The sequence below is a fragment of the Ascidiella aspersa genome, chromosome 1 (assembly GCF_963924565.1).
Source record: "Ascidiella aspersa chromosome 1, kaAscAspe10.2, whole genome shotgun sequence".
NCBI classification, from domain to species: Eukaryota; Metazoa; Chordata; class Ascidiacea; order Phlebobranchia; family Ascidiidae; genus Ascidiella; species Ascidiella aspersa.
The window spans coordinates 25,689,318-25,710,357 of record NC_139447.1 but is presented as its reverse complement, the minus strand read 5'-3'; the positions used below and the strand labels follow the sequence as shown (position 1 = coordinate 25,710,357).

The window sequence follows — 21,040 nt, the reverse complement described above, 5'->3', positions numbered from 1 at the left end:
GTCCCATAACGGATCGGGGCCGATACCCGATGCCAAGGGATAATATCGATTTCGTCTGATACCAGGGGGCATCGTTAACGATTTAATACTAAATTAATTTGTGGATTTCAGCCACAATTTGCAATCGAACGAAATTATTTTTACTCTACATTTTTAAAGAAATATTATAGGTTAGCCACGTAAGATATGTAAACTTTGAGCGCAAAACCGGATTTTGGCCAAATAACCTGGAGAAAATTTCATTTAAATGTTTCAATGTTATGTATTTTGCTTGTTTCAGCTCAGTAATGACATCATTTTGTATTGGCTCGGATCGCAATATAATTTTCTCAAAATATCGCGTGTCGGTATCGGAATAAAAAGTCGAGTATCGGAAATCCCTATTGGTAACCGTAGATCATTGTTTTTCAACCTTTATGAGTCACGGAACACTTTATGCCAGACCTGGGCAAATACGGCCCGCCAAGCGAATTAATCCGGTCCGCGGCTTATTTTTCTTAAAATACATATACTAAGCTAAGCGAAATCAAGAGCGAGTTGCTGCATGATTGGTTGTATCGTAAACACTCTTTCCAGGGACGGATCTTCATGACCCATCCAAACTTTATTTTTAGCCTGTTTTAATTACTACTAAAATGAAAATTGTTTTCGCGCTTCGCGCGAATCTCTTCTGTTCTTCCTATAAGTTCCACGCGATTTTTTGGCATCGCTCCACACAAACAGCTTCCTCGGCACTCTATTAGCCTTCTCCCCAACTAAAATTTAACAAACTTGGCCTAATATTTTTATATTTTTTGCGCGTCGGTCAAATGTATTCCGTCTTTAAAATATGAACGATAAATATCGGCCGATTTGTAAACTCTGAAACAAATCACATTTTGTAAACTTATTTTATTTATTCCCATGTTGCGTGTTTCTCCCGATTTATAACTTCTTTGCCATATTGTATAGCGAAGTAACAAATTTGGGAAGCTTTAAAAGCAAAAAACACTTGAAATTTTTTTTATGCGAAACATTTACGTATATTAACCTTAATATTTGAATCAACGCGTCCCACAATTTGATAAACTCCAAAATATCACGCAAAATGTACATTTTCTTATCTGTGCTCAATGCTAGAAGGGAACGTTTCTATGTCTAAATTAAAGTTTGTATTTTAAAACAAATAGCCAATAGTCGCAAGTTTTTCTTTCTTTTATATTCGACCTAAAATGCACGATTGCGCACAACTCCTAACGTAATACGTTAGCTTATTTGTTTTATAGGGTCGGAGTATGACGTTATATTGTGTGTACCGGTATTTGAGATCCTATTTTCCGGCCTACCACATCTTAAGTTTCTCATGAGGCTCGCGGTTTAAAATAATTGCCCACTCCGGCTTTATAAAATAGTTTCGCCAAACACTAAACCTAAGTTTATTATAATTTATAAACAATGAAACAACAATTTATTCACTATCACTTTTCTTAGTGCGAGATCTAGACCTCTACGGATAAAAATGAAATTGACATTCGAGTACTTTACGCAGCAACAATCTTATTGTTACACACGCGAGTATTAGCCTACTAGCATTAATACAACATTTAAACTGCTAATAGTGGATTATTACTTTCATACCACATTAACTATTGCGTCAATTGTGAACCAGTTACTTTGCGGAACACGTGACAGTCCTGACATTTTCCGGGGTGCACTAGGGTTCCGCGGAACACATGTTGAAAATCAGTGTTTTAGATGAACCTTCCCATTTAATATTCCTAAGTAGGACTCTGGAGTTAGATTCGGGACTCAAACTCGAGCTGTTTCATACCGGCTTCGCAGCCTTCCTTTGTGCAACCGAATAATTTTTTTTTTTCTAAAATATTAGGGAATTACCCCAAATGTAAAATCGTAATCTTAAACGCCAAGGCGCGCAACATGAAAATGTTTACACACTGTACTAGTTTGTTTTTCAGCTGAGGTTTGCTGGAAATTTTTTCGTAGGTGAATAAGTATCATATTCATTTTTAATTAAAATGTTAAAAAGAAACCTATCTGCGTACTTAGTTTTAGTCACAACATATCTTTTAAAACAAAATGATGGATATATTTGGTTTAGGGCACCTGAAATAATGAAAATAATTGTGATTATATTTTTAGATATTTGTGACGTTGCCGAGCTCGGAATAGACATTCAACTAAAATTTTCGCCACTGGTCCAGAATCCTACCAATTTTTTCCAGTAACGAAACGAGTTGTTAAAATTGAAATTGCAAGGAAGAATTAAATATGGCAGAAAAAAATAAATAATAATAATAGTACTTGACTGTTGACCCACCCAAACTCTAACTAAAAGAATGTTTACAATATAACACTTGGACTAAAATGTGGTAGAATTCTGGACCAGCGCCAAATTATCACTGCCAATTTGGGTCTATCAATTAACATTTGTTTGCATAAATTATCATAGCCAAAAAATTTGTCCATCATCAGTGTTGCTGTATGTAAATTTTGTCATACCTTGATCATTTGTTTTTTTCCCACCTTTTTATTGGGTTACAGACAGTGTTAACATAGTTCCCAAAGTTTAATCTTTATAACTTTTGTCAATTACTGGTATAAAAGTCAACTTTTAAATTTTTCCCTTCAAGTGGAGAACCGATTTTCTCCCAAGAAAATATTTGTCCTCTTCTTTTGTAGCAAGGAAATCGCATTCTGCTATGTTAATCTCATTTTAAATATGAAAGAGTTTATCCATTTTAGTATAAATCACTTTCGGGAGTGCATATGTCAATAGGTCCTTGCCTAGATCGATTTATAAAAAACAATCCTAATCATTTAGTTGAATGATTGCAATTTGGCATGAAAATTATTTTAATTAATTTGTGTGATGCCAAAAAAATGTTTTTTGCTAATAGCAAACATAGCAACCTGCTTGTGTACTAGAAATGTTCTTAGACTGCAGTTTAATAAATTGTTCCTAAACAGTATTATACTATGATTTACATTGACTTTAGGTTGGTAAATGTTAAAGGAAATGTTCGTTGAATGTTGTTTATAAACAATGATTGGTCGTTCTAACAGATATTTATTTTTTTTATGCCTTACCAAAGCATTAACGTTCACAGTTTGTAGATTTTTAAATTAAATTTATTTTAATGGCAAGTAAGCGATATAAGTTAGAAGATAAGAACTTGGTGTTCGATTTTGGAATTAATCAGTTCCAATTTAATAAAAATGGACACTACTTTTTAAAGCTTACACTGCAACATGGACATCGTATGGACCTTTTATCTCAGGCAAGTTACTTTAAGTTGTACTAAACTTTGTTTTCACTATTTTTGATAGGGTTTTGAGTACTTGGTATTTTCTAAATTCTTATTATGTTGCCATTTAAAAAAAAATCAAAATAGTAAATTTTACTCTAATGTTAAATAAGACTATATTTTATTTTATTATATTTACATATGTCTATATATCTTATATATATATTGCATTGGCGTTTAGGTCACGTTGGATGTAAATGAAACTGGATTTCCTGAACCAGGACATGAGGCAAGTACCGACACAGTAAAGTGGGATGGTGGAGAGGTTACACAAACTTTCCTAAAAAAGCATTTTAGGTTTTTTCTTCCAAAAGGTAAGTGACAGCCTTAGACAGCCAATTATTGCTTTGCTATGCTTGGAAAACATAATGCACAATTTTCTGGAAATGTTCTTTTTAAAAATGTTAGTTTTCCCCCCATATTATTAATTATAGACAACACATAGTTGATGACAAAATGTTTGTGGACAGCAAAATGTTTTGCTAAAAGTTTTTTTGATGCTATGGCGGTGATAAAGTATATTCTCACAATGATTTTAACTATTATTAAGGTTTTATAGGATTGTATAAAATTTAGAACCTAGACAATTTTAGGCTAAATCACTCTACGAAAATATTGTAATTTTAGGTTTCTGCAAGAATGATAAGAACTATGATGTGCATTTGCTTATTGAAGCTTTCATTGGAAGTGGCAAACAAAAAGAAAGATCTGGTGAAGCTGTGTTTGCTATTTATCCCAGGACAGAACTACCAAAAGCAAATTTAAATGTTGCGTAAGTGTAAAAGCTCCTTAACTTAATATCAAGGCCAATGCATTAACATGGTTTTAAAAGGTTAAAATGTGTGTTTAATGTATCACATTATCTTGGTAGGTATTAATTTTCATTTTACCAATTTAGTTGTTTTTATTAATTTCTGTTTGTAAATTATGAAAATAAAAATTTGTTACTTTTAAAGTAAAGGGCAGGACTACTACAAGTACGCTGGAGTGTTAACTCTTCTCAGGCCCCTTTCAAGGGCCTCTATTTCTATGCATTGTGGAAGGCTTTCTTACACGGTTGCTTTTCGAGAGTACTTGGACCCAGCTGTGGCCACAAGCAGTGAAGAAGAAGAGGTTAATTATGTGGGTGCTCTTTAATGACATCTGATTTAAAAACCTGTTGTTAGTTATTCAGGCATCTTTATCTAGGCAGTTCACATATTTTTTCATAGCAAGACAAGTACTTTTTCGAGGAAAAAGTATACTGTTTTTCAAACTCTTTTATTGTTGTTGTCAGTATAAACAAGAATTTTCATTTGTAAATTTGCAGGTGGTATATTTTTACATAAAACAGTATAATTTTAATGTTAGGTATCAATATATTAAACTGTCATTCTACTCAATTTTAGTTTACAGTGGATCACTATTTTTTTATATTTAACAACTTAATGTATAGTTTAACTGATAAATAAAATTAACTAAATCAAGGAAATCAATACATGGCTTATATATGAAGGCTATATAGTACAGCTAAATTCACTGAAATGTAAATGGTAGTTTTGTTATTGCCCACTTGGTAATTTTTCATGTTTTTATATACACTTATAATTTTACTGTTTTTTTAAACTGTATTTCACCTTCAACATTGGTGAAACTTATCAAACATCTGTTAAAATGTAACTCAGACTCCTCAAGCCACCCAAGACCCTGTTGAGACTGTTCCTAAAATTGTTATTCCTGTGATGAATCCAGATGATAGAGTGATCTCTCCCAAAAATTCCTTGACTTACAGAAAAACAGATATCACTGAAATGGGTACGGAGTTTTATGTTTATTTTAAATTTTGCAAAATATATCTGTATGTATATATGTATGTTATAGAGTATAATAATTTTATTTTGAATCTTACTACTTTCTTGTACCACATTGTTTTGTTATTTATAGACAAGCGACAAAGTTTAAATGAAAGGGCATCTTCCAATCAGGGAACAGAAGGTGGCTCAACTAGGCTCATGGACAGTGGCTATGGTAGGAAACCTAATTTAAAAAAAAAAAAATTTAAATGTGAGACCAGTATTAAAAATAAAAAGCTTATATTTATTGATCAAAACAAAAAATTATTTGTAAAAAAAAATTATACAAGATTTTTATTAAACCTTTTTTACTTGTTTAAATCCCTGTTTTTGGTAAATTCGTTAAAAGATGTATTTTAATTTTGCTGTTCCTTTAAATGAGTTTCAAAATAATTCTGACAGAATAAATCAACATGCTGGTTTAAAGAAACATAATTACTACTAAAACCTCCAACCATTATGCTCCATAATTACTTCAATTTGAAATAAAATTATCATGGAAAACAACCATGTATTTGTACAATTAGTGACATTTGGCCTAATATTGCATGTTATTTATATTGATTTTAGCAACAACCCAAAAGCCAGAAACTCTACCTCGATATGATACCATAATTTCAGAGGATTCATTCCACATAAGTGTTGCATCAACTCCACCTCCTGATGACTTTAACTCGCCATCAAATAAAGAGGTTAGTTGTATTTGGATCTGGAATAACAGATATTTCTACGTACTGCTGACATCTATCTATTTAAATTTGCGGATTATTTTTGTATAAATAAAATTCTAGAATTTCTTGGTAATTTTTCTAACTATATGTAATAAAGTGTTGCTAATAAGTGATATTGTGTGTTTGATACCAGGTTTAGTTTATTTCATTGCAAAGTAATGGTATTGTGAAGTATCATTGATCTGCAAACAGCCCTTTCTTAGGTGGTGTTTTCATTGTGGCCTCGCATAGCAACGCCATTTGTTTGAAGCCTGAATGTGACATTTGTCAATAGAAACTTGCCACAAAAACGTTTAGTATCAAAGGACAATAGAACTGCTTTTCACAAAAGGTAAAATGGGACAATAAATCACGGCGTGTGTGTTTGGTTGGTTTTGTACGATAGGGGATTCTCATAAAATGGCTTGGAAAATTTAACTCTTTTAAAATTACAAATATGTAGTTTTATGTCATATTCAAAAAACAGATTAACATAATATACCATTTTAAAGAATACTACTTTTAAATTGGAGACACTTTTTATAACATATTTAATTGGTTCACGATGAGCCAATGTAAATTTAACTTTATAATACAGCCACTTATTACCCTTAGTAACTTGATAGCCGCCAGCAGGCCAATCTTTACAGATGACTGATAACATAACAGGCGGTGTGTGTTTATTTTGTGTTTAGTTCTCTCACATTGGTTTGTGTCACGGTCTATAAACTTTCACTGCCAGTCTGTGTTCAGCCAACTTGTAAAAGTCTGCCTGAAAACAGCTAGTAACTATACAGGAAACAAAATTGTGTTTGTTGAACAGTAGAAGGGATAAAAATATAAATTATCCTAAGTGTTTGGGCAAGTTGCTGTGTTTACAAGAGTACACAGGTTGTAGATTTATTTTCCTTAAGCATTTGAGCGTCCTGTCTGATTTGTGCCAGTTCACGCCGCAAAGTTCTTGTTTCCAGTTCCAGGTGCATTTGGAACTCTAACTGCCGACGGCTGATCTGGTCCTGAAGGTATTGCTGTGTTGCATTTGTCAAGTAACGTATGCGCTCATTGTTGTTGCTTTGGACCTGTGTAAGCAGTGAATCCAAGCGACTCTCTGTCAAGTCAATACTTGCCTGGAGAGCAACAAATGAGTGTGTTTAATAACAATAGCTGGTGCTGACATCAAAATTATATGTTCATCATATGTTTTGAGCATTTATTAATGTTTGCTTAACCTTTTCAAACAATTACTAACACCAAACTTTTGCCAACCTGTTTGTCAACTTTTAATGTGTTTGTCATGTTTCTGTATAATCGGTAAACATCTTGAAGTTTTGAGCTCATATCACTCCACAGTGTGGTTTCCAAATCCTCTGTTATGTGTTCTGTGTACTCTGTTGCAATGTCTTGCCAATCAGTTGAAAATATCTCTTGCATTTCCTAAAATGTAAATAAGATCATTATTTGCAACACTAATATATACAGATAACAAACTGTAACAAACATAGGCCTACACATATGTTCTGTAACTATAAATAAAAATTGGTCAATTGGGCATATATTGTTTAATATGTTAAAAAGCATAAGTTTTAACAACCAAATTTAATATGTAGTATTGATGATAAACTTTTGTTTAACTTTGAAAGCTTACTTAAATAACAACAAAAACATGCTGTACTTAACCTGATGTCCTTCTTCAATAATTGTTGATTTGGTTTGCTTTCTAACACAGGATGTAAGTTTGGTTTTGGTTTTCTCATTTGCATGCTGTAAGTCATCAAATGTCTGATGCAGTTTGATGGAACAAGCACTCACAACCAGCTCTTTGATTATTTCTCGCTGTTCTCCTTTATACTCATCAATCAATTTGTTTATATCATCAGCAAGTGCATTCTGTTAAATTCAAGCAACACTCGAACAGTTTTAGTAAATTATTATTTTAATATTTTTTCTTATTTTTCAACAAAGAACATTTTTTTCATAGGATTTTTTGAACATATGTCAGCTGAATTTAACTTTTTAAAGAGTTCAATTGTTTTCTAAAAATTGATTTCTGAAAAATAGCAAAAAATTAAAACTAAAAAGCCTCACCTGAATTTCTGTTGTCACTTCTTCTCTAATTTCATTCGTAATTGTTTTTGTTATCACTGGCATTGTTTCTTCAATTTTAAGCTAAACACACAAAAACAATAACAAAATTCATTACAATAAGCCACCACTGCACTGCAAAGCGTGTTTTGCAAATTTACTGCATTTTGAATGTGTGAGGAATTAATTGCATGTGGAATTTGTGCATGCTAAATTATTGATATCACTGCTTGTTGTGTGCGGTCACTTACCAGACTTGGTGTGTTGCTGCTTAAACTGGATGAAGAACGACTTGAACTTGAACTGCTTGCTGTGGGTGGACTCAAGGTTCCATTATGTAATACAAAGTTCTCCATTGACATTTTGGCACTTTAATGTTAGGCAAACACCTTTTTGTTGTTTTCAGTTTGCTTTTTTTGTTTCAATATTTAATGCTAACCAAACTAACACCAGCCCTGTTGAGAAAAAAATGACAAAGATGTTTATGAGATAAATAACTGCAAAAAGTAAATAATGTCCTTTCAGTATACTGCTGTCAGTATACTTTATGTAACCTGTAAGTATTTAAAATTCACAATAACTTTCTTATTTCCATACCCAGAATAAACATCTTGAATTTTCTACTAACCTAACAATAAAGTTTATACCTCCAACCTAAATAACTTCCATTGTATCTCACTTTTATGACTGCATATTCCCTCTGTAAACTTCTTTCAAAATCCATAAAGCATTGGGTTGTAAAATATTTATGGCTGTTGGATAGGACATGCCTTCATATATATTATGCTTCCAATTTAAACTAATGAATAATGTAACAACTTCTTAAATGCAAAGCATTACGAGTTTTTTTCTGAAAACTATTAAAGAGGCAAAACTAATATGCATTACCACTTATCAGAGAACTATGGACGTACCCGCTCGTGGCTCCACACCAGCAAAAAGTGTCCCAAGTGGTGGGAATTCAAGAAAGCAAGCACCAGTTCGCAGCACCCAAGTGAAGTCTCCTACCTTTACTAGTCCACGGGCAAGCACCAATAAGGGACCAGTCAACCGTCATGTTGCCAAGCCAGGACACGAAGAGATCTATGTGATTGTCCATGGAGCTACAAGCCTTCCATCTCGATCTGATGGATCAGACCCACTACCCTTTGCTACTTTGTAAGCATACTGGATATATATTGAAGGCGACAAGCTTGAGCTAAAAAATTTTGGATTAAAATATTAACTGTTTGATTTTACCATAACAATAGCCTTTTGCAATTTGTTTTATGAAAGAAATTTGCCCAGCGTTTATTTCTTTATGTGTATGTGTGATTGAATTTAATGAGTAATTTAGTTGGTTTTCAGGAATCTTTTTTATTTTTACATTAATGATGTGTAACTACAACAGAAAAAGTTCTTTTGATGAAAGGGGTGGTCGACCTGCTCAGTATGCCACACATGCGACTTTGCAACCAACTCACTCGCCTACGTGGGAAGAAGTTGTTACAATGGAGGTAAACCTATTTATTTAATTTAGTAGTTTAACTATCTAATAAATTTCTAAATGCTCTGGCTAAAATACCGTTTTGCTATTGATGCTTGATTTTCTTTAAACGTGTAGATTTATAAGCATAACTTTGAAATGTAAACAAATTTTTTACCTCGCCTATGGCATTTAGATTGCCGAAGACAGAGTGGAAGAGGAAGAATTGATCATCACGATATCAGACAGTGTGTCCAAGGAAAAGCTTGTAAAATATCAAATTCCAATAACCCACCTGACACCTTTCCATCCTTATCACTTTGAGTTTGTGCAGGTACCAACTTCTTTCCTGTTAAACATCACCACTTTAATTGCACCTTGTCATTATGTTAATTTTTAATTTTATTTGCTACTCTCTTTTTTGCAGCCCACCAAGTCGATTCCCTCTGGAATACGACTCTATGCAACCGTTTTAAGAAAGCTAAGTTACCTTCCCAGACTACAGGTATTGTAGCATGAAGTTCTTATGGCCTGATTAATATCATTTTGTTTACCTAATCCTTCGTTTAAATTAGTGGACTTGGTACTACGTTTCAGTGTATTGTATTGTATATTAACTATTTTTAATATTTGTGATTGTCTAACTATCAAACCAAACTCTGGAATTAGGCAAACTAGTTGTACTTGATTCTCAGGGATTCGGATTTTGTGGACTTGAGGTAAAACTCTGCGATTTTGTTCACGAACTCAAAAACCCACAGGGTTCATTACTTGCCGTTGCACGTATAGTGCCCGACTACACTAAATACAAGTAAGGCCTAAACCTATGATCTGTTTGATTTTTTTGTTTAAAATTGTCAACAGTTCCTAATGTTTTTTAAGGGAGAGTATGCTTACAAGAAGACCATGTCCTGCAGGCATCACCACAACAACTGTAACTTTTCCTTCACCGAATCCTTCTGCTTTTGAGGTGATGAAACATCACAAACAAGGATTTCCACAGGTGATTTTAAACCAAACCCTCAAACCAGACTAAGAAAGCTTCCATATGGAGCAATAATTATGTAATAAATATGTGCAAATTTGACTTTTATAACAGCTCTTTCTAAAGGTTAGACAGGGAATTCGGAACATTTTTTTGCTAAGGGGGCATAAAATCTACAATGCTATGTCCGTGAGAGACATATAATACATTCGTCTATGTTAGGTTTGCAAAAGTGTGGTTTAAAATGGGTCGTTATCCTCTCAGTTTTCCAGGATTGGTTCGCGACAAATTATGGTAAACGCCAAAGACTGAAGGCAAAATATTACGTGTATTGAGAAACACGCAAAACAAGTGCACTGCACTTTAAACAATCGCATCGTACCGAGAAAAGTGCGACCCTTACATTTGAACACTACACCACGCTATGCCTCAAATAAAGTAGGCTCCTCTCCGGTCTTAATGGATTTGAAAACATACAAAAATACCACGGAAATGTTGCCTGTTTTTAAATTACGTAGCAAATTTTGTTTATCAACTCCTTGACAATTCCGGCTTTTATTATTCAGTTAACCACTCCCAGTTCGGGAGGAAGCAAACCTCTTTGGAACCACGTGTTCATGTTTAGCAACAATGATACAGCGACAATGTTCGGCCACAACTCAGCTTTAGTTGTTGAATACTATCCAACGTCAACAAGTAAGTGGATTTTAAGTTAAAAAAACATTATCCCAAGTTTGGAATGATTTCTTTTGTGAGTGTTATTTGTTAATTTTTGCAAACCCAATAGCTTCACCTAAGGATTTAATTTTATCAGCGAAAACTTGCGCTATTTGGTTTGTAGATTTATTAACTGTGTTTCTATATTTTAAAGCCATCTCGTATGAAAGTCAAAATAATATCAACCGAGTCCAACAATATAATACAGGGGCGTCAACATGATATTTTTTGACTTACTAGTTGTTTAAAGGCTGGCATTCAAATTTAATGAAGAGTAAACCACCACTTGCAATTTAAATTGTTGAATACTTTGCTCAAAATAAATTAGAGACTTATTTCAGGCACGCTGTCGGAGGTTTTACGGATGCTTAAAACTTAAAACCTTTTGTATACATGGTTTGCACATCAATTAACTGTTATTCTATTTAAAAGAAAGCCAATGTTTTTGTACTGTGAAATAAATTATATGAAAAACGTGAAGAATTTTACCTGTCAAAATATAGTTTTAGCTATTTTTGGTGTAGTTAGAAGCTCATAAAGCTTCAAAGATAATGCAGACTGTGGTAATAATCAGTTTTACAAATCTATTTTTTATCCTAAAAAAGCTGGTATTTTGTTGTATTCCAGCGATGACTTCAGTTACCTGGACAATACGAAGCCCAATTGGATTTTCTACTTTGTTGCTTGATGAAGAGTTGTTTCAAGGTAAGATGAGGCATTTTAATATCCATTTTGAAGTAAATCAAGCACAGTAAATTTTCAAATTGTTTGCACAGTTTTCCTTCGAAATTACAATGTTCTTAGGCTTTTGACTTTGCTGTTTGTTTTGTGTGATCCAAACATGTTTGCTTTAAGGTATTTAACAAAATATGACATGTTAGCTTTAACTTCTGACGCTGGTCGACTTGGCGTGAGGGTAGATGATCTCATTGTTCAAGGATCCAACTTCCAGTCGATGGATGGACCTTATCCCAGTGCACGACTTATTGTTAGACTTATCACAACAGAGGTAACAATGAACAGAAAGCGGCGTCAGACCAGTGGCGTTAATATGCGCCCAGTTATATGCTTACGCGATTGTAAAAAGTTACCAAACATATTATTCAACCCACAATCTTAAGATAGTTAAAACATGTTGTCATGCAACTTTAAAATATATTGTATAACCTGGTGAAGTGCATCTGTCCCGTCGTAGTTAGATGATTCTTGTATGAAATAGGAATATTTCTAAATAAGGTCGAAAAGCTTAATTTTGCGTTTTTGGCGAAATTGTCAAGCAAATTAATAAATCTGTTAACTGCTGAAGGACAGGGACTCCATTTAAATGACCCTAAATGTTAACACATCGGAAGTTATTTAATAAGACAGTTAACCAAAAAAATAATAATTGTTGGTACAACATAATTACTGGTACAACTAACCTTTATAAATTAGAGTTTAGACACCATTGTATACCATATTTACCTTTTGTAACTGTACAACTCTAAACTCAATTCTAGGTTTAAGTTTAACTGAAAGTATTTATATATATTGTATATTGCTAAGAATTTTTCCAGAAACAAATATGTAAATATGATTTTAGATCCTTCACCAAATGTTTGTTGCAACTTATCATGGCCGTTCTATAAATCACACAATCACCTGCATATAAAACCGTACCTATACGGCTACGTATAATGGCAGCACACCACTGCATAAAGGGTAAAGGCGGATGTACAATGCTAAATTACGGCAGGGAGAAAAAACAGGGCTGGGGGTTTAGATTACAAATTGTTGGATTGTGTTCTTTTTTATTGATCAGCGCCCAGACACCTTGGTGGTGTCAGCCGACGTCAACAACCTGCCGCTGCTGGACTCGCTTAATTCCGACTATGTCCCTCCCAACCAGCCTCACAACAGGCAGGGTGGTGTTGCAGACGAGTACCTTCACGGACTTGCCGAGGAAAATCCGAGCGACCCCGTGTCCAGAGACTCGACGGCTGTAGGCGGTCCGCCATTTGAGAGGAAGAAAACACGCTTGGTAGGCTTTGTGTTCTATGACAACCCAACAGGTCTTTATAAATGCAATTGGGACGGAATATTTTCACACATCAAGTGTCTCTTGAGATAATTTTGCTAGCTTATTGGTGCCTTAAGTATATAGTACGAGCGAGATTTAATGTTAAACGATGATAGTATAGTTTTTTTCCAAGTTGTGCACAAGTCCGTGGCCGGTCAGTGTTACGTTTATAGACCTGTGGATCCGTGTGATTTGACTTAGTTTATAGTATAAACCAGTGATTCTCAACCGGGGTACCGTGGCATCCTCGAGTGCCATTTCCAATGCTCAAGGGTGCCGGGAGATATTTGGAAATCTTTGAGAATCTAATTTTTGCTCAACTCTTACAAGTTTTTGTGTAAGATTAGAGTGAACTAAATCCAATTATAACTTCCAATGGTGTGTAGAGTTGATGTGTATTGCCCCAGTTCCGTTTATTGTGACATTCTAGTGAATTACGGACGAAAAAACCTTATGGTGGTGTCGCAATCTATTTATTATTTCTGAGGGGTGCTGCTAGCCATAAAAGGCTGATTAACACTGGTATAACCTTCATACCGTTTATTTGAAGTGTCCGCATAATCAAGTTATTTGATTTCTTCTCGATATGCCTTTGGACTTCATTAATTGTGATAGAAATACATAAACTGTTTGATGTAACAAAACCTAGTTCAATGTACTGCGGACTACTTCCAATTCAAACACATTATTCGGTTGATCATCAGTCAACAGATTTATTTTATTGAAAGATAACCGAAAGATGATTGCTGTTTTAATAGCTGGAACTATGTTATTGTAGGATGATCCACCGTAAATGACATTGCTACCAAAACATTAGGTCGTCCCACCGGCAACGTTTCCAACAACAAATCATGTGTCATAACTCATAACTATTAGAATGGCAGCGGCCCCGCAAAGTCAACATAGGTTTATAAAAGCGCAGCGAGAAAGTTGCTACGCAATCGTCTACAAGTAACCACTTAAAGGCAAGGTAAAAGTGCTCGACATGTTCATTGGGAACCGTGAGAAGGCTCCAATATTTGCCGTCTTTATAATATTGATTGCAGAACCCGCCGGGGACGCTTTTCGCACGGAATTCTGTTTGTTCAGGGCCTTTATTCCCCATTTTGCTTTTGTTACCGTCAGTCAGCAAGTCTTTGAAAGTAATATGATTACAAAAAGGATTTAGAAAACGAAATGTGTTGCTAGCCAGTCGGTAAAATGTACACACCAAATGCAAATAGCTGAGGCACTCGGGTGGCGAAACAAAGCTAGTGACTGAACAGAATATTAGAGGGGCAGTTCTATTGTGTAACTTGCCATTATTCATTTTTACAGCGCGAGTGGCAATTTTAGGATTTCGTCTGTGAGAACGTATTATTTGTAGCTGGGAAATCTGCCTTTTTGCCGAGAATTATATTGAATATCGTAAGCCGAGTTTTAGAGTGATATTTTCGGACGCCGATGTCTGTTTCATTTTACAGACCAATCTCCGCACATGTGAGTTATTGTATTGGCAGTATATTTTATTGAGATCGCATTAAGCAACAATTTACCAACTTTATAATTTTACCTTTATCTATATTTCTTGTGAATTAAATTAATAACATTCCGGAAGACGGAAGAATTATTATGCAGGAGTATTTGATGGCTAGTTTTTAATCTTGTTGGAAGTGAGGCCATTTTGTACTTATCGAGTGCATACAAACACGTGATGCTAGCAGTTTGATCTTAGAATTTTTTTTGATTTAATATATATATGTTGTGTTTAATTTTGAGTTTTAAAGTTACTTAAACTTTTCGTTGGTCTTTTAAAAGTTTGCTTTAGTAATAATACTCTTACTGAATAGTTCTGTTTTCTGCTCTATTATCAAATTGAATATTTGGCTAAAATGCTGTTTTTTTATAAAACGTGTTTTGTGTTATTTATTATTTGTTATGTAAACATTTGCTTAAAATTGGGTACACTATGTACGGATCTATAATGTAGCTTGATAATGAATTGCAAAGCCAAAAAAGGTCGACATCATCTTGATTAAGACGTTTCAATACGAGCAAAGATGACTCGACCTTTTTGGCTTTGCAATTCACTTTTAAGCTAAATTGCTTATCAATTGTAGAACTTTATTTACTGTGGAAGAATATAAATGGATCTGTAGATTTTAGGCATACCTGTCTTTTATTTCAGCTTGTAAAAGAAGATGAGTTTCCACCGGACGACGCTTTAGAAACAATCTTACCTGATTATGTCCTTACTGAAAACGACAGGGACCTGACAGACGTCCGACCGTCCAAATTAACAAAGTACGAAACAATGACAAGGTGTTGTCCAAAAATATAGGATATTTTAAGTGTTTGCCGGGAATATTGATATGCATTGTAAGTTACGTTTAACGTATTTTCGTTTCTTGAATGCTCGCCACTGTTTCGTGTCAACTGAATGGTCATTGGCCGAAAATATTTTTACACTTGCCTTGTTTGTAAAGTATGCTGTCTCGATGACCCAGTAAATAAACATCGCATATTTAATATCCAGTTACATGGAAATCGGACACCAGGTCACTCCGCCCTTTACCACTAAAACACGTAGTTACACTATTGTCACCTTTTTGTGTGGCTTTCGTCAAGAGTTGCGAGATCCTTAGCTACAAGAGCGAGAATTATGATGTTGGCGATATGCGCAGTTCGTTGAAGGGCCACTTCTACCGTGTGTGCTTGGAGTAGCCTGTTTTCTGTTCGTCGAATCTGTATGTTAAAGGACGGTTCCGCTGTGACAGGCAGAGCAGTGACATATTTTTTATCGATAGGTTGCCATCCAATTCAAGAAACCAAGAAATGGAGAAAACGGCGGAAACCCACACCAGGTCGCTGCTGGACCATCAGGCACAGGTATGACAATTGATTTATTTGTTGATATCGTAAATTTGTTTTCAGTGTAAATTTGAGAGTAATTATGTTTCAATATCATAGCATTTCGTGAAAAAGCAAATTTGTTTATTTTTATTTTAAAGCGTAACCTATGTGTATATTAAAGTTAGAACCAATATTAAATCCTTGTTATACTTTACCTAGTTGACACTATTTAGCTAAATATAATGACACAGATGGGTATCGCAAAAAACGTACCGAAAAATTATGCGCCATTTGTTTGTAAACACAATCTTTTTTGTGTTTGCAGGAATTAAACAAGTACAGAGAAGCGGTGAAACGAATGTCAAACGACATCATAAAACTTCGCCAGCATCTCACGAGTCTCCAGGTATATGTAATGGCTTACAGTCGTGCCGCTTTAGGGTTTCAGGTTATCAAGTAAAATATATTGGTTGTTTTCCTAATAATGTTAAATAACGTTCGACAAGTTTACACACCTGCCGACCTGCCACGTTTCGTTGACGCAGCGCGGAGAAGTGAACTGCTGTTTAAAGTTATGGTTTTGAGTCCTGTAAAATAACCAGTAGCTCATACCATACCTTAAGAGCAAGTGCTTGTGACCAATATGCTACCTGAAAAATTATATTTTTCAACTTTGCATTTTTGAAGCACTTATTTACACCTTTTTATTTTTTGCGTTTTGCAACTTGCTACGCAGGAGGAAAACGCTCTGCTGAGGAGAGAACTGATGCTTAACAAGGAGGTCGGCAGCAGCGTTCTTAACGACCTGAACCAAGGGGTTGTTTCTTCTCAAGAAGTTGCAGATAAGTTTGGTAAGTTTTCGGTGATCGCTGGTATGATGTTTTCTATGGTAACGTCCATAAATAAAAAGTCAACAGAGATTCATTTGAAGCTTTCGTTTTATAAAAAAACTCTTACTTCGGCATTCTTCCACCAAACGGGGTGTTATTAAAAACGTCTTCGCTCGTTATTCTTATTTCTAAATATGTATAATATATATATATATTTCTATACTAGTTGCAGTTCGACAGCAGCTTAACAAAGATGGCAGCGAGCTGAAGAAGTACAAGTCAAAAGTTCAGCATTTGCAGAACCAAATGATAAAAGTAAGTCTATGCTGTTTTGAGCTTTCATTACCGCAGGCATACTCTTTTACGCCAAAAAATAAAAGTATTAATCGTGAGCTTTTTACGTCAATTAATTGCGTGATAAGTGCTCGTGTAAGACCAAACCACCCTATGAAACAAAAAAACTTAAAGCTAAGTCTCAATCAGTGTTTTTAATCTGTGCTGCGATTTCCATTCCCCTTTACCGCCTTCAGGCCAACGACCGGGAGAAGGCCTATCTCACCGAACAACCCTCGCGGAAAGAGCTTGAGGCCAAGTTGAAGCACCTTGAGGACAAACAGAGGAAGGCGAAGAAGCTGGAGGATACGTGCGTCCAGCAGGAGAAGGTCATCCAGAAGATGGAGAAGTTGCTCAACAAGTACATGAAGAATGCACCGCCGGCCGCGCAACCAGCACACGGTACGATGCCGGCTGCAGTTGGAGGCGATTACAACAGTGCCACCGCCCTGCTGACTCAGGAAAACCACAACCTTCAGAGTGAAATGGAGAGGCTTAAGGTAAGGGACTGTTTACGATGCAATTATTATTCGTTTTTTTTCTTATATTTCGTTTATTTTCTAAATCCTCTAAATCGACGAAGCGAACGTTTTAATTAGTTTTGCGAAACATTCCCACCGTTGTGTCACAAATGTGTCGTTAAAGTTGATTTCTCCTTAATCGATGTTGGAAAACCGCACCATTCAGAGTGAATTAGAGAGGCTTAAGGTAGACGCTGTTTACGGTGCAATTATTGCGGACTGCGTCTGCGAGGCACCGAAATTTTTATTCGTTTATTTTATTCTATTTGGTTTATTATTTTAATCCTTTAAATCGACAAAGCGAAAGTTTGAATAAGTTTTGCGAAAACATTTGACCGTTTTGTCACAAATGTGTCCGTTAAAATTGATTTCTCCCTAATCGATGTTGAGAAAAACACGACGACGCTTCTTTCGTTAAATGGAAAAACCTTTATCCGTTATTATTTAATACCCAAACCATGTAAAAAGTCCAAAAAATCAAATCCTTTGGTGATGTTTCTAGGCTGTTTAATGTGATATCAGCATGGGAATTCACCTCACTTTCACAACGCCCGTTAATCTTTCTCTAAGTTCACTGTTAATAGCGGGTAGCTTGCGTTTTTGTAGATTCGACATCGGCACGAAGACACCGAACGATCTGACTTGTTGGCTCGACTCGAAAGAGCCGAAAGCCGAGTTGCGTCGCTTGAAAGCCAACTCGATCACAATTCACGCGCGTGGGCCAAGGAACGACACGAATTGACCGTGCGCCTGCAGGAGCACCGGAACGGAATCATCCGGACTTCCGGCCCTAACCCTGACCCGCTGCTGGTAAGAAGGGATGGCTGCAAGTAGCAGTGTTGTAAACAAGTCATTTTGCAATGACTTACATAACTTAAGTCCAAGTCAAGTCTTTTGCAAAAACAAGTCAAGTCACAGTCCAAGTCATCGGTTGCCAGTCATTATGAGGGCAAGTCATGTCATAATTAAGTAAACTGTTCAACATTTTTAAATTGGTTAACTCGTCCGATTTTAAGCACCAATTTAACTAAAAAACTAACACAAACGAAATATACACTACGGACTACGGTACTAAGCGTGTTTGATGGGCAAATCTTGAGATAAATTTTAATGAAAAACAAAAAGTCGAGTCCAGTCATTTTGGTCAAAAGACTTGAGTCATGTCAAGTAATTTAAAAACAGTGACTAAGTCAAGTCAATGACTCAAGTCATTACAGCACTGGCAAGTAATATGTGAAAAACTAATGTCAGCCCAGTTTCTGTTTTTGCCTTGTTGCAATATTATTGTTTTAATTGCACGACTCACCAATAACTCACTGGCTGCGAATGCTACACGGTTTTAACCAAGCACAGGTTCATGTATAGGAATTTGCATCTTTATATTGGAAGAGTTTATGTATGCTATCTCAGCGACATGTGCATGGAAAGCATCCCATGTTACGGGAGAATTGTGTATTGATTTAATTACTTCTTAACATGGTATAAAGTTAACTAACCAATATTTTGCATGCGCAGGACTAACAAAGATTCGACTGAAGCTCCGGTAAGTAACCAAGTGCCGTTTTTAAGTGTCTTATTTTAGTCCTTACTTTGAATGCTATTGCTGCCTTGTACTTGTTTGGTTACTGGTATTGCGTTCTTAACAACTAATTTTTATCCAGATGTTTTATGATGACTGGGACTACTGAAGAGGTTATTGGAGACATTAGTGACTGACAGCAGTTTAACTGTAATAAAGCAGGACACCGGTACAGTAAAAAAAACAAAAAACGTTCAACCGTTTTTATTTCGTTTTCAAGTGTGGTGTCTTACTGTGCAATGTTTTTGTATCAATGGCGGTTATTGTGTTCCTACCTGATTTACCTGCAGTAGTTGGCAATAGTTCCATTATGCCTAATTTCGTTTGTAATAGTATTACACTGTGAACGTAATAAATATATATCCAAAATTCAAATAGTATTTACTGCAAGGAAGTTTTTGAAAGTTAAACAACTAAAATAAATATTAGTGATTTGGAATGTTGCACTCTTTCACCAAAAGAAGAAAACCTTTTATTAGAAAACAAGCAAATCAGATGACAAGATTGAATGTAAAAAGCATGTAACTGAATAACAGATTTAAAAATCTTCCTCAGAAAAAGAAAGGAGGGAAGAACTTGTTTTTCCTTTACTCTTTGACTTAGTTTTCTTGTCAAGTTTATCACTTTCTGTTTTGTCAGTCTTCGTCTTCTTCTTACTTGAAGCAGACAGACCAGGTGGATCGTTAAGACCCCTCTTTGTGGATGTTGGTTTTCGAAACTTAATCTTTCCATCCACTTGTCCATCATCATCATCACCATTCGTCTCAACTAAACAACCCACAAAATATAAGGTCTCACAGTGAAATGTAGTGAATATTATACATGATAGGTAGATTAATTTCAAAACCAAGTTTTATTTTTAACTTTAATAAAAGTTGATCAACATAGACACATTTTTCCTTAACTTACCTGTAGCTGCCTCTTCAGATGTCAAATCCCCTTCTTTAAGAACAACTACCACAGGTTTTTCATCGTCTTTTTCTGGTAGGTCTTCTACATCTTCAGTGCTGTTCTGTACCTTTATTTAAAGAAACATTTTAGGGCAGGGGTGTTCAACAAACGGCATGCATGCCAAATGTGGCACGCGACCAAATAAAAAATGGCACGCAAGTCCCCCTAAATTACCTAATTTGCTATTAAACCAATTGTAAAAAATACCTAATTTTTTATACAGTAAATTGCCATTGTTTATTCACAATGTAAAACAATCTGCAATCACGACAACTAACAATTACTTTTAATATTATAACATTATATTGTAATGGAGGCTAGCAAGTTTGGTGTGAAGAAACAAAAAGCCAAAGTAGCTCACCGACAGATGGATATTTAGATGCAGTAATGCGCACTGCTAACTATACGTTTTTATTATTAGAAAGAATAATATTACTAAACTTTGGCACAGGAAGAAGTTATAGGATAAAAATTGGCACACCGGCATGTTTCAATTGGACACCCCTGTTTTAAGGCCATGTTTAAACCATTTTTACACAACATAAAACAAACCTTGTCTTCAAGAGTTGGTTCGTGCTTCAGGCCAACTCGCTGTTTGAATTGCTGAATGAACTTTGGAGGCTGCTGTTTCACAAATCTTAATTTTTGTGACATAACCCTTCAGTCACAATTTATTCTTGTTATTATAACATTTAATATAATCATAAAATACTGCATGCAATGCAACTGTATATGTAAATAAATACGCAATAAAATCATTACAACTGTTAAGTAAGTGCGCTAAAAAATTTGTGTCTTTTCATTTTTTAAAGCATTTTTGAGGAGGTACCTCCTACAAC

The 21,040-nt window shown here is 35.1% G+C and overlaps 3 protein-coding genes across 3 annotated transcripts; 1 reads left to right on the top strand and 2 right to left on the bottom strand.

Moving 5' to 3' along the window:
* The first annotated feature begins 3,099 nt into the window (after window positions 1–3,099).
* LOC146168536 (coiled-coil domain-containing protein 33-like) lies at window positions 3,100–19,618 on the top strand. Its single transcript, XM_083390812.1, has 25 exons — window positions 3,100–3,278; window positions 3,487–3,619; window positions 3,933–4,077; window positions 4,262–4,418; window positions 4,970–5,099; window positions 5,229–5,312; window positions 5,708–5,829; window positions 8,828–9,087; window positions 9,320–9,425; window positions 9,591–9,728; window positions 9,822–9,899; window positions 10,090–10,205; window positions 10,277–10,397; window positions 10,946–11,075; window positions 11,724–11,801; window positions 11,978–12,105; window positions 12,898–13,116; window positions 15,323–15,438; window positions 15,942–16,023; window positions 16,313–16,393; window positions 16,724–16,838; window positions 17,044–17,132; window positions 17,348–17,650; window positions 18,278–18,481; window positions 19,333–19,618. The coding sequence occupies exons 1-25, from the start codon at window positions 3,138–3,140 to the stop codon at window positions 19,357–19,359; spliced, it is 3,303 nt and encodes a 1,100-aa protein (XP_083246938.1). The 5' UTR covers window positions 3,100–3,137; the 3' UTR covers window positions 19,360–19,618.
* On the bottom strand, window positions 6,148–8,380 carry LOC146168537 (uncharacterized). The gene is made up of 5 exons (XM_083390836.1): window positions 8,181–8,380; window positions 7,933–8,013; window positions 7,525–7,734; window positions 7,114–7,281; window positions 6,148–6,974 (listed from the first exon to the last, which is right to left on the bottom strand). The coding sequence occupies exons 1-5, from the start codon at window positions 8,289–8,291 to the stop codon at window positions 6,723–6,725; spliced, it is 822 nt and encodes a 273-aa protein (XP_083246962.1). The 5' UTR covers window positions 8,292–8,380; the 3' UTR covers window positions 6,148–6,722.
* An 81-nt stretch (window positions 19,619–19,699) lies between the features above and the next one.
* On the bottom strand, window positions 19,700–20,893 carry LOC146168535 (uncharacterized protein KIAA1143 homolog). Its single transcript, XM_083390848.1, has 3 exons — window positions 20,754–20,893; window positions 20,160–20,268; window positions 19,700–20,018 (listed from the first exon to the last, which is right to left on the bottom strand). Exons 1-3 carry the CDS (start codon window positions 20,853–20,855, stop codon window positions 19,789–19,791), a joined length of 441 nt encoding a protein of 146 aa, XP_083246974.1. The 5' UTR covers window positions 20,856–20,893; the 3' UTR covers window positions 19,700–19,788.
* Window positions 20,894–21,040: the final 147 nt, after the last annotated feature.